At 35.0% G+C, this 12,109-nt stretch overlaps 1 protein-coding gene across 8 annotated transcripts in view; it reads right to left on the bottom strand.

Moving 5' to 3' along the window:
- Positions 1–1,975: 1,975 nt before the first annotated feature.
- The window catches only part of KCNH7 (potassium voltage-gated channel subfamily H member 7), a 182,343-nt gene continuing 172,209 nt past the window's right edge, over positions 1,976–12,109 (bottom strand). For all 8 annotated transcript variants that reach the window (XM_085553004.1, XM_085553006.1, XM_085553005.1 and 5 more), the window contains 3 exons: positions 7,511–7,679; positions 5,053–5,245; positions 1,976–4,454 (listed from right to left, as the gene is read on the bottom strand). In XM_085553004.1, the coding sequence (XP_085409130.1) occupies positions 4,188–4,454; positions 5,053–5,245; positions 7,511–7,679 (629 nt within the window). In that variant the 3' untranslated portion in view covers positions 1,976–4,187. The remainder of the gene's footprint in view (positions 4,455–5,052; positions 5,246–7,510; positions 7,680–12,109) is intronic.

The following is a 12,109-nucleotide window of genomic DNA, read 5'->3' as shown; positions in this document are numbered from 1 at the left end:
TTTTTCCTGTCTTCAACTTTACAATCTCATGAAGTTTTAGTATAGAAACTGTAAATAATGCATGAACAGGGCAAATCCTTCCTGTGAGAGACTTTAATTTGGCCCACCTAATTTCCATTCCAAAGAGAAGAGCTATGTTCTGTATTCATTGATAATCAAAGAACTTCCCAAGTGGGCATTAAAAAAATACAAGTAGCTAGATGAAGAAAAATGTTTCTTCATTAATAATGCAGTTCTGTCTACTACTCATACACAGATATACACTGAGAACATGTAAGCTTACCATAGGGATGCCTTCATGCAGTTACAAGATCGAGGACATGCTCCTTTACTATCACTGATAAAACTGAGCATTGTGATGATTTGCATATGTGATCTATGCTTGGACCTTGTTTATTTTTCTCCCGCTAAACTATTTGCTGGTTAACTAATATTACAGTCATTTTTTTTATTTTTTTTTCCAGCCTAGAAAACAAATTGGTGTGTAAACTAAGTGTAATATATGTGTGTATTGATCACTGCATCACAGAAATAAGTTATAATTTCTAGTTAAGCTTAAGGTAATGCTGGATTCAGGGTAGGCACATGTAAAGGACTTTCTGCATGCTTTTTTTATTCCAAGTATGTAAGACGCCACTTACAAATTATTTATGCCAGTGTCTGCATACCAAGTTGTTTTCAGATTTGAAACAACTTTACAATTTACAATAAATATTTTCATTAAACATTTGATATGAATTTAGAAAGTGAGACTACTTCAAACAAGAGCATCCACCTATATTTTAGTGGGTTGTTTATTAGTGATAATGATGTAAGAGATAAATAAACAAATAGGGAACGTGGATTTTATGTTTTGTTTTGTTGTGTGCAAAAAAAAAAAAAAGTTGAAAAACAACTCAAGAAGCTTTATTGAACACGTGATTGCAGCCGTCAGCGTGCTTGGCATTTGGCATACAGGTCTTTCTTATCAGGCACATTTTAATTCACTTAGGATGGTTTGGCAGTGACACTGGCACAGGCTGCCTGGAGGAATAGTTGTGGGTGCCCCATGCCTGGAGTTATTCAAGGCCAGGTTAGATGGGGATGTATAGCCTGCATGGTAACTCTCATCGCTGGAGTGATTGTACTGATTTCCTTGATATTTCAGTTACATCAGCTATTCTTGAATTTCCTGGATACTTCTCTGTATGTGAGTATTTTTACTCACAAGTTTTAAATGTAAACAGTCAAGATGAGACTTCTTGGGCTCAAGCAAAACCAAATCCACATCTCCTAAAGTTCTGAAAGTATCCATGGAAACGTTACAGCTGAGTATTGGTGTATGAATATGCAACTCCTGTATTACTTCCAGCTTTATTTGGATAACTCAGAACTATTTCACTGAGTCAGAAATGAACTGCACTACAGAAAAACAAAACAAAACAAAACAAAACAAATCAAAACAAAACCCAACAAAATAAGATAATTTTTGCTGTTCACATTTCCAAAAACAATGGTTTGCATCTGTTTGTGGAGGAAAAGAATCTGAAAGCAGTGTGTCTTTGTGTGTTACACTGTACTTAAACAAGAAAAGAAGGTATCTAAGAAGGCAGATCTTTGGTAGGGAAGGGACAGCCAGTGGAATTGTTATCTTTGATGTTTTGTTTCTTTACCCAGGAGCAGGTATGTTACAGAGTTTAGAATTAGAACTCCCTCACTTGATCCCAATTCAGATTTTTAAATTTTTTTTTTATTTTTATTTTTTTTATTATTATTATTTTTTGATAAGTACAAGGAGAAGTGAAGGAACAAGGCTCTGGGAGCCATTGCAAAGAGTGAAGGATGGAGCTTTACCTTCTCTTGAAACAACTGTGACAGCTGACTTTTCTCTTCCCCAGCTCTGTTACTCTACTCCACTGTTGGTCTGTTGGCATAAATATAAAATCCCAAGTCATGAAACTGAGCAAAACATGTTTTGTAAAGCAGTGCTCATGTATTATACTTCTTTTCATTAATTTTATTTTTAATTTTTACCAGATTCTTTTAAATGTAGTATAACCAGAAATATTTTTTTAGAAAATGCTAATTTCTTCTTTGTAACAGATACTACAAATAGTTACTAAACTTAGAGCAGAATATGTTAATGCTTGCCACTGAGGTATAAAAACAGCAAAACCCAGAAGCTATTTTACTTTCTTATTCAGCACTGCTGTTTCAGTGGAGTATATGGAGGCAAACATTCCAACTGGCCCAACGATGCCGTCACCTGGGATCCAATCTTACAAGGCACTATGCAGTAAGAACTCTAATCGTTGCGGTAGAGGAAAGAGCAGAGTGTTGTATGATTTGAACCTTTCAGCAATCAGCAGTAACACGAGGCAGAAGAAGACTTGATCGTATATGAGAGAGGCTGGATTTTTCTAATTTACAAAGGGTGTTAATTCATTTTTGTATCTTTACATACAGAAATGAAGCAGAGCCTTGCTCAGTAATTCAACAGTCCCACAAATTTTAAAGGAGAGAAGATTCAGCCTCTTTGTGTATATCTACTTGCTGTGTATGTCTAAAGGTGCCACGTTATTCTGAGCCAATGTATAATTTATGCATCTATTAATTTGAAGGTTAATCACTACTGCATTATCCTGCACACTGGTTTACAGCAAAGGGATTTTTAGTTAAAATTTCAGTGCTCACCCACTAACTGGGTTACATGCGTTTCTATAATCAGTTCTCTTCCCAGAGGAATTTCACATTAAAGCTTTCAGATTAGAAAATCATGTGAACAATTTTAAATATGTTAAAACAGTAAGAAAAAGGCATTTCCTTCTAAAATAAACACAACATTTGAAGCAGAATAATATTTTAATAAAATTAAATCTAAGTATTCACAAAGCATTATGCACATATAGTACATACTGTATTTAAAGCCTACGGACCTTAAATCATTTCATTCTAATGTAGTCAGCTTTGGACACAAGCTAAGCTTACTTCTTTTGTAATAAGAAAGTTTACAATTGTTCCTCAAAGTGATCTTACATATATACATATATATATATATATATAACTCTATATCTATACTCCTACATGTAAGTGTAGGTATATACACACACTTGTGTGTATGTGTGTATATAAACATACACACATACATACACATATATACATATATCATTTACACACATGCACACCTATGGGAACGTGTATGTGGTATGTGTGTCCACATACATATGTACTCTATCTGGGAATGCTGTAGATGAGCCAGTCAGTAAAAAGAGAGAACTCCAAACAACCACCCTAATAATTATAAAACAAAAGATTGTAATGTACGTTTAATTATACAGGTTCTTCATAACTTGCATTGAACAAAAGGAACACAGTCTTCCATGTTATATAGAAATTAGATTTATTGCATTTGATTATGTTTGTGTGACAGATGAAGAGTACCTGCCTGCTCATGACAGTTAACTTCTATGCTGTGAATAAAATAAAATGAAGTAGTACTGGAAAAAACAACTATTCAATTAATGTGGTTTTGTGGATGCAGTCTGTCGTGATACTTTCCAGCATGTGGCAGTTTTCCTCACTGTTAAAGTCCTGCCCTGTTTCAGCTGGTTTGGAAGGAGGCTGCTTTCTAAGTCCTGATTGTTTTGAACCTAGAAGACCTGATTACCTTATTTATTTTTTTTTCTAGGTGCAGAATTGTAACCATTTATTGTAAAAAGCTTACTACAAAAAAGTCAACCCAAATTTTCAAAAGTGAGCTAGAAGTTTTTGCTTGGAGTTTAGCTTGGTCAAGAAGGAGTTTTTTTCCTATGTAAATTATTGGTTTCCTATTTGCTCTGAAGACATATCCACAATAAAATACTGTTTCTGTGACAGCAGTAAATGGTTGTCTCCATGCAACGTAAACTGTAATCATAGAACATGCATGTTATTTAGTAAAAAATAAAAATATAAGGTGCCTTGAGAATGCTGGCAGTTTTACATTTGGAACATACAGTTAGTGTGTGTGTGTGTATATATATATTTACATCAGAACTGCTCAACTTTACCTTACAAGCTTCAGATTTAGGAAAATATACAGTACTTTTGCATATATATTCCTTGTAGCCCCTGAGTCAAGTATAGAGGATTTAAATACAAAAAAAGGAAAAACAGCCATTAAAAGCACTTACATTTTTTATGTGAAATTATAGTATAAAAGTAAAGTATTATTTCCCAGGAAGACCAGGATCAGAAACATGCCTATGAAGACTCAAGATTCCTACAGTGCTTACTGAACATTCTGGCAAGGAAGGGTGCCTAATTGATGGGAGATAAGGTTTAGGATGCTGTGGGGGACACTCTGCAGACTGTTCACGTTCTTGATCTAAAAAGGAAGTCAGGTTGTCTTCTGAGGCTGTGTTAAGATGTACTCCACTTGAGAGAGATTCTTTGGATTTAAGTTTCGATTTTTCAAGGTCTAGAAATTCAGGACACTGGAAAGGAGAATAAACAATACGGCAATAAATTTATCAGACTCTTCTAGGTTCTTGTTTCTCCTCAAAATTAGCACATTCAGACTGTTATTGGTAATCCGCATTTGACAGTTAAGCAGCGTGCTGAAGTATTTTTACATGGTACTACATTTGATTTAATGTGACTGCAGTTCTGTTGGTTAACTGTAGAAGTATATATTTATGTATACTTATGACCACCCTGCTCAGTTATGCTATTTCTAAGGACTTCAAGAATGGGACCTTTGGCAGGTGCACCCAAGCAGGCAGGTCTCATGCTTCTGATGGCTTGCACTTGTGTCTAATAATTATCATTTCTGCTAATTTTGGTGATGTGCATGATCATTAAGTGAATTGATCAGATTATAAGATCATTGTATAAATCTCTAAAAGTCTCACAGAAAATGTAGTTTCTGAAATTACAGCATCAAAAGTCCAGTACAGAGATGCTACATCAAAATAGTAATTTCATATTCCTTAAACTAATGAACAAGCACCTAAATTGTTGTGATCCCCCCCCCCCCATATTAAACTAACAAGATTAGCGAGGATCTTTTAATTTTTTTGGGCATATACAAACCTGAGATGAAGGACTGAAACTTCTGTCTGTTTTAATTGATGCTACAGGATGAAGATTTTGTGTAAACCGGATTGCTGGCTGTTGATACTCTGCGCCTGCAGTCACCATGCTGTAGGCAGGTGGAATGAGTGTTGATTGCCTCTGCAGAAGCTGCAGTATGGTTTGGATATCTGCAGTCATCTGGGATTCAAGCCTAAAGAAGTAACAAAATCAGTGAACATGTGGTCAGGACTGGATGTATTTTAACATAATGATTACAGATGTATTCAGAAAGAACTTGTAGCTTATTAATAAAGCAAGCTCTTGTTGTGACATGAGCATGCCTTTACTAGGAAAGAACAGAAGAGGGAGTGCTGAGCCTTTCCAAAGCATGCTAGCTTTCCTTTTCCTTCCCAGATCATACTTGCCAGCTTGCTTGTTATCTTTTTGCAACATTAAGAATGAGTTCATTATTGTCTCTTAAACGTGGAATAAAAATTAATAGAGGGGATCAGATCTTCCGTTGAAGTTAACAGGAATAACTCCACTCTCCATCAAAACTAAGTTGATTTGTACTGGCTGAGGATGGGACACTATTTTTGATGTATCTGGCAACTATTTCTGACCTTCCCAATGCTAATAAAATGTACTGAAATAAGCAGAAAACCACACTAGTGTTCTTCCACAGTTAGAAATGACAGATTCTTTCAATATCATTATTTTAAAAACAAAAAATAAATCTGATCAGATTTCTTTACAGTGGAAGTTTACTGATAAGACATTAGTAATTTCAGCGTTTCCAATGTTCAAACTCAGTAGTTCTATTTATTTTCCTTTATTTTAGTTTTATATGACTTCTGAAACATTTGATCTGCTTATGTCATTCATATAATTTCACAGCACTGAAATGATTTTCAAATGGGCTTACCAATATGATTGACCAGCTCAGCAATAGGTAATGCCCATAATGCCCCCTCAGCTGCTGAAAGGATAGAAGCATACTATGACAGACAAAATGTAGTTCAGATATAGCCTGCTGTACAGCACTCATCTTCTGACAAGAGTAAACAGATCTTTGTCAGCAGCCTTTAATGTTGTGAATGTTACTATCTGGACTCCCTACAGAAGCAGGAATGATCCTGTGAAGACAGATTTTTGCTTTCACCAGGATCTCTGCTGTTTGCATGGTGCTTTTTTCATTTTGGAGTTGTCCATCACCTGTGTCTCTTATTTATAAAGGCATACATGAAATTAATCTGAAAGGTATGCCCAAAGGATTTTTAGGATGCTGTTTCTTCATTTACTGGGAGAAGCTAGTTCTGTGGCATCAGCTTTTGTAATGAAAGGCACAAAACCAGAGGTTAGTCAGCCATGCTCTACTTGCCCTCTTGTTCATCTCCCTTGGGTTGTTTGCTACTTGAAAATATGCTGATCTCACACAAGCATGATGCTTGTGCCACAGGGGAAAATAATGCAGCAGCAGCAGCAGCACGCCACCATCCAGAGAACTTCTGTCTGCTAAACTTGAGATTCAGTATCTCAGTGAATATAAGGGATATAGCATTGGTGGACTTGCATCAGCACTTGTCTCTTGCTTTGAGTTAATTATAAAATGTCTTCCTTCTTATTGTGTCAGCAATTCGTAAGGTTTTCTCTGTATTTCACATCAAAGAGTTCAAGCGATTATGTTTATTCATCATTCTTCCTCCTTTCTCCATGATTTAAACTGGTCCACATCATGCCAAACAAGCAAAAACAAACAGGGGAACCTGAAGTACTTGGCCCAGAACCTCCACAAACAGAAGCTTAAAGAGGAGAAATAGAGATAACACTAGGCACAGAGTCCTGGTACAGTGGCTTTCCAGCCCTCAATATCCTTTTAACAATTTGGTTAGCGTGCCAGGCCTTTGACTTGGCATGGAAAAAGACAGGTGAAAGTGATCCTGCATTTTAGTCCAGCAAGCCAGTTCTGACATAAGACAGAATACTGCCTAAAACATAGCATTCCTAGAAGATCCAGAAAATATTAAAATCTTGAAATCATGAAAGGGTTTATAAACATGAAAACAGTTAAAGAATAAAAGTGTTAAATAAAATGCATAACAATTTATATCTTAGTTTATTGGTAACAATGTTATTTTCTCATTCAAAAAATAATGAGAAAGGCTCTTCTACAAGGCAATTCACAGTCATTAATGTGGGTACCTAGAGGTAAGTGATGTAATTACTCAGCATTTTTTGTACTCAGCATTCCCAGAATTGTTTTTTTTTTACCAAGAATCTGGAAGGCTGAATTTAGGTGATATTTAGGCTGCTACGAATTCATATGTGCAACACTTTTTTTTTTTTGTAGCCTCTGAAGATACAAATACCTTTGGAGATCTCCTATGCAATTTCATTCCTACTATAGAATCATTGATATAAATAGAATTGTAGACCCTTTTACAAATATATATTTTTATAATATCTCTGTTTTTACCTGTTGAGTTGCTCTTGAAGTAAATCTAATCGATTCTCTACTTCTCCATATACATAGTCACTTTCAGTATCGCAGATACCCCACGTTACGTGTGGTAATGCTGAGTGACTTGGGGAGTCTTGGTATTCCCTCACGTTCTGTTCCTCCCAGTTTCTTTTATCAGTGATATCTAAGGAAAAATAAACAAAATATAGGAAAAGTATAGATTTACACACATGCTGTTAAAAAGGGTTGGCACCACTAGAACATCCCATTTTCCAGTGTTTCTCCAAACCTTAGGAAACAACTTGATGTGGTGGAAATTTGTCTGAACTGTCTTTATTCCTTACCAGTGTTTAAGGAAAAATAACAGTGGACACATCCAAAAATTATAAAATGTTAACATAAGGGTAGCAACATGCTAATATTTTAAGCTGTACATATACAAAGTAGCTTTATATATAGTCAATATCATAAGAGTGCTGCTGAGTAATGACTTCTATTTCTTTAGTTTTCTTATTTTTTAAAAGTGAATCCCCAGTTTTCTCAAGCTGAAATGAGACATATTTGCTTCAGATCAAGTGTATGAAATGATGTCCTTAGCTGTATTTACTGGTCAGCTTTTTGGTGTAAAAAAAGAGAACTTGCTACATTGCATTTACAGCATTTGACGTGCATTACAGTGTGCTGGAATGTCTCCAAACCAAACCAAATAACCAAAGCTAAATTGGTTATTACTTTCAAAAGGAAAAAGATTTGCACTGATGTAGTTTTAGCATCATAAGCCTCCAACCCAACCCTTATGTCAGTATGTAAAGTATGTTTCAGAGACTGGTGCTGTACTGTGATGTAAAGGGGGCCAATTGATTTTGTTTAGTATTCTATGACTTGTAACACAATGAAATATTTTGCATTGCTAGGTCATGAATTAACTTTCATGGTAAATACATATATAAAGTTCTGTTTGAACTATGGGTAACATTTTGGACTAAGGTGCAAACAGTAAATTTACCACAAGCTAAAATACTCAAATGCATAATTAGGTTTTACTATAGAGGTTCAGTTAGATTGTTCATATTAGTTTCCCTTCTAATCTTGTATATCTTTTACACAAATAAATAAAAAATTAGTCTTTGTATGGGTCCTTCGTATTTATATTCGTCCTGTGTAGAAAATGATCATGACTATTCCAGGCCCCAGCCTGTACCTGCTTGCACAAATCCCATTCATTTTGTCCCTAGCATTTCTTAGCCAAATGCTGCAACTGACTTCAAAAATAACTGAAGTGCACTCCTTCTCTTTTTACTGTTTGAGCTATTTTTTTTCATCCTCTTTCAATTTGTTTAATTTACACATCTATGCATTTTTAAATTAGTTTACATTCCTTATTTCAGGCTGTTTTTCCTTTTCACCAAACTGGTGAAATGTTACAATTTATCATGGGATATAGAAGTTGTGCATACCCATATTGATATAAAGATCTTGCTGTGAGTTTTGCAGAGCCTACGGGTGACATATTTATGATGAACAGTTCTGTTTCTACATATTTACACATCATCCTCATTAGGGGATGGTTTTAAGCTGAGATGGGAGGTTTAGGTTAGAGATTAGGAGAGAATTTTTCACACAGAGGGTGGTGACGCACTGGAACAGGTTGCTTAAGGGGGTTGTGGATGCCCCATCCCTGGAGGCATTCAAGGCCATGTTGGATGTGGCTCTGGGCAGCCTGGTCTGATGGTTGACAGCCCTGCGCATAGCAGGGGGTTGAGACTAGGTGACCTTTAAGGTCCCAGACCATTCTATGATTCTATGATCCTCAGCTTTTGTTATTTTGAATCAATCTTTTGTCATATGCAATCAAAAATTGCTTCATATTGCTCAGATTCTCCTCTGTCCTGGAAAAAAAAAAAAAAAAAGGCTATTGAAACTTTAAAACCTCTTTGGAACATCTCCCATTAGAGTAATAGTTGTAATTATTTAACTATGTAAAGTCACAAAATACATTAAATGTTCTTACTGTGCTCAGGCAGCTGCTTTTGTACAACTGGAGCAAATCCTTGACCGCTTATCAGGTGTCAGCCTCAGTCATAGTTGGATGTGAATCCTGCACCATTCAGTAGTTCCTGAATGCTATTTTCAGGGTTCTCCTAACACCTTTTTTGGCACTGCATGCTGATAACTCATCTTAGGTTACGCTCATTTTACACTTGGGAAATTTTTCTAAGCAAACAACATCAACCAGAGCCATGTTTCAAAGAAAAGAAGAAAAAACTGAGTGTGAGTGACATATGAGAGGCTTGTCCAAATGCTATTAACTAATCCTGTTCAATCACACCTTTAAGCAGAGTTGGTCTATGAAGAAAGCAACAAGAAACAGAAAGAAAGAAACAGGAAAAAAAAAGAAAGAAAAAGAAATTTGCTTTTTAGATCTACTGTTTCAAATAGACTTAGCCAGGAAGGGGAGCTCTCACTACATGCCTCTGAGCAGAGGAAGAGACTTTCTCCTTTTCTGAATCAGAAATAGCTGCTTACTATATTATGTGCTGTTTGGTTAGCAGGTGGTAGAAAGTATCCTGGAGCTGTAGAGTATTTGGATTTCATGTGACATGACCTATAACTGATTTTATGCAATAAACAGAAGGAAGGGAAAAGAGATTTTGTCTTGGCTACACAGATACATATTCAGGTTCCCAGTCCACTTAAGCCAACAGAAGGAGAGGAAAACAATGTCAGAGAAGCATGTAATTTGGATTTAGTGGGTACATGTGTCACAACTTGCCGTGTCCAAGGAATCTGGAAAGCTCTCAGCAAAGGAAGGGAGCAATCTTACAACAAATCCAGGGGTAAAATTTTCATTTATGGCCACAGCTATAATTGATATTGTAAATCCAGTGGAATAGAAACTAAAAATACTGATCTTATATTTCATTACTTTTTAATGCCCTGTAAAACCACGTTGCTGGCTATTTTACTCAATAAATCATTCAGTAAAATCTCAGTTTCCAATGATGTCTGTTATTCTGGGGAAATTACAAATGATTTTTGTCCCAGAATATGTATTTATAGACTATTAAAATAAACAATTTATGACAAAGGAAATGAATTGGCACTCAAATTATAAAATAAGATCATACACTGTAAGCAAAACTCTTGACTTATCTCTTGTGGGATATGGGATTGTACTGTTCTAAGCATCCTTTCAAGTACTTCCATAGGCATGTGCTTTTTCAGAAAGACTCAACAACAGTTATAGCTTTATAACCCGCACTGGTTTTCCATGGCTTGAAGAATCTTAGTCTGAGAGGTAAATCAATAAGTGTGTAATGTGGTTCACCTCATGAATCAATCTTATAGCCCAAACATAGGAAGAAAAGAAAACAGTATTTTTCTGTAGCAGATTAGCAGCTATGGAAAAATTACCAGATCTTATGAGAAGAGACATATTTTAATGTTAAGATTTGCATTTCAGGATTATGAAAAGACTTGTATAAAGTTTCTGGCTACAGTATTCAATATATTGTTATTTTCTTTCTATTCATCAACAGTAAGGATCAAGGGTTAAAAAAAGATTGAAGATAGCTAAATATGTATCAGTTACATATTTACATACATACATACGATTAGAGTTTATTACAAAATTTTGTTATGTTTATAACTATCTTTCCGGTAAACAAACAACTTCTAATGAATAGCAGGAGTAGCAGTTTAAAGCATAAAACTGATCATATTTTATTGACTGAGCTTTCACACAAACTATTGGAAGTTCTAGTTAACGGCCTAAAAAAAAATAATGTAGTCTTAATCAAAATATGTAACCTTTATACATGCTAAATTTAACTCATATAAAATCTGCAGTAGGTTGCCTTGGAAAACGTTGCTATAGCTTCCAGGACATGATTCTGGCTATCAGTAGTGGAAAGGTAAGCTTACAGATTGTATTAAGTATGCAAGAAGTTTATGTGTTCATACTGCTATGATCCTATCCTGAAGAGACCAAACTTCATGCAATCATAACTTTAAAATGAAAAAAATATATTGTTTGTCCTGATTAATAATCAGAATATTTTAAAATTATAGCCTAAAATTCAAAGTTTATTGAACAATTATTAAATGGTTAAACTGACTCTAAACAAAATGCTGGGGAAGACAGTATTAAACTGTAAGTATGTAATTCTTCCCTTCAGACTGAAACAGTTACAAATGAACTTTCAGCAAGACTGAATATATTAATCTATGGGTTTTCATTATTTCTCCTTCACATCAATGAGAAAATGAAAATTTTAATATATTCAATGTAATTTTAAATGTGATTGATTGTGATTAAACCCTTTGTAAAGTTAACTGATGCTTCCTAGTTTTTTTTATCATTTCTTAAATACAAAAGACCAAATCTTTGTTCTTACGTTTTCCTTGTAGATGTGATGATTTTCATCGACACATACAACAAAATGAGATAACATTTCTTCAAGCTGTTATGAGCTACTTTCACTAAATTTTGTTTGTGCATCATCAATGCAGAGAATGGAACTAATTATCTGAACAACTCCTAGACTTATTTAACTCATTATGTAGGATTTTGTACTGTCAGCCAACCCTGGCATATCATACTCGCTTGATTTG

Source organism: Coturnix japonica, chromosome 7, assembly GCF_054131305.1.
Source record: "Coturnix japonica strain WE chromosome 7, WE-NBRP24, whole genome shotgun sequence".
Lineage (NCBI taxonomy): Eukaryota > Metazoa > Chordata > Aves > Galliformes > Phasianidae > Coturnix > Coturnix japonica.
The sequence above is the reverse complement of the archived record's forward strand: the minus strand, read 5'-3'. Positions and strand labels throughout refer to the sequence as shown.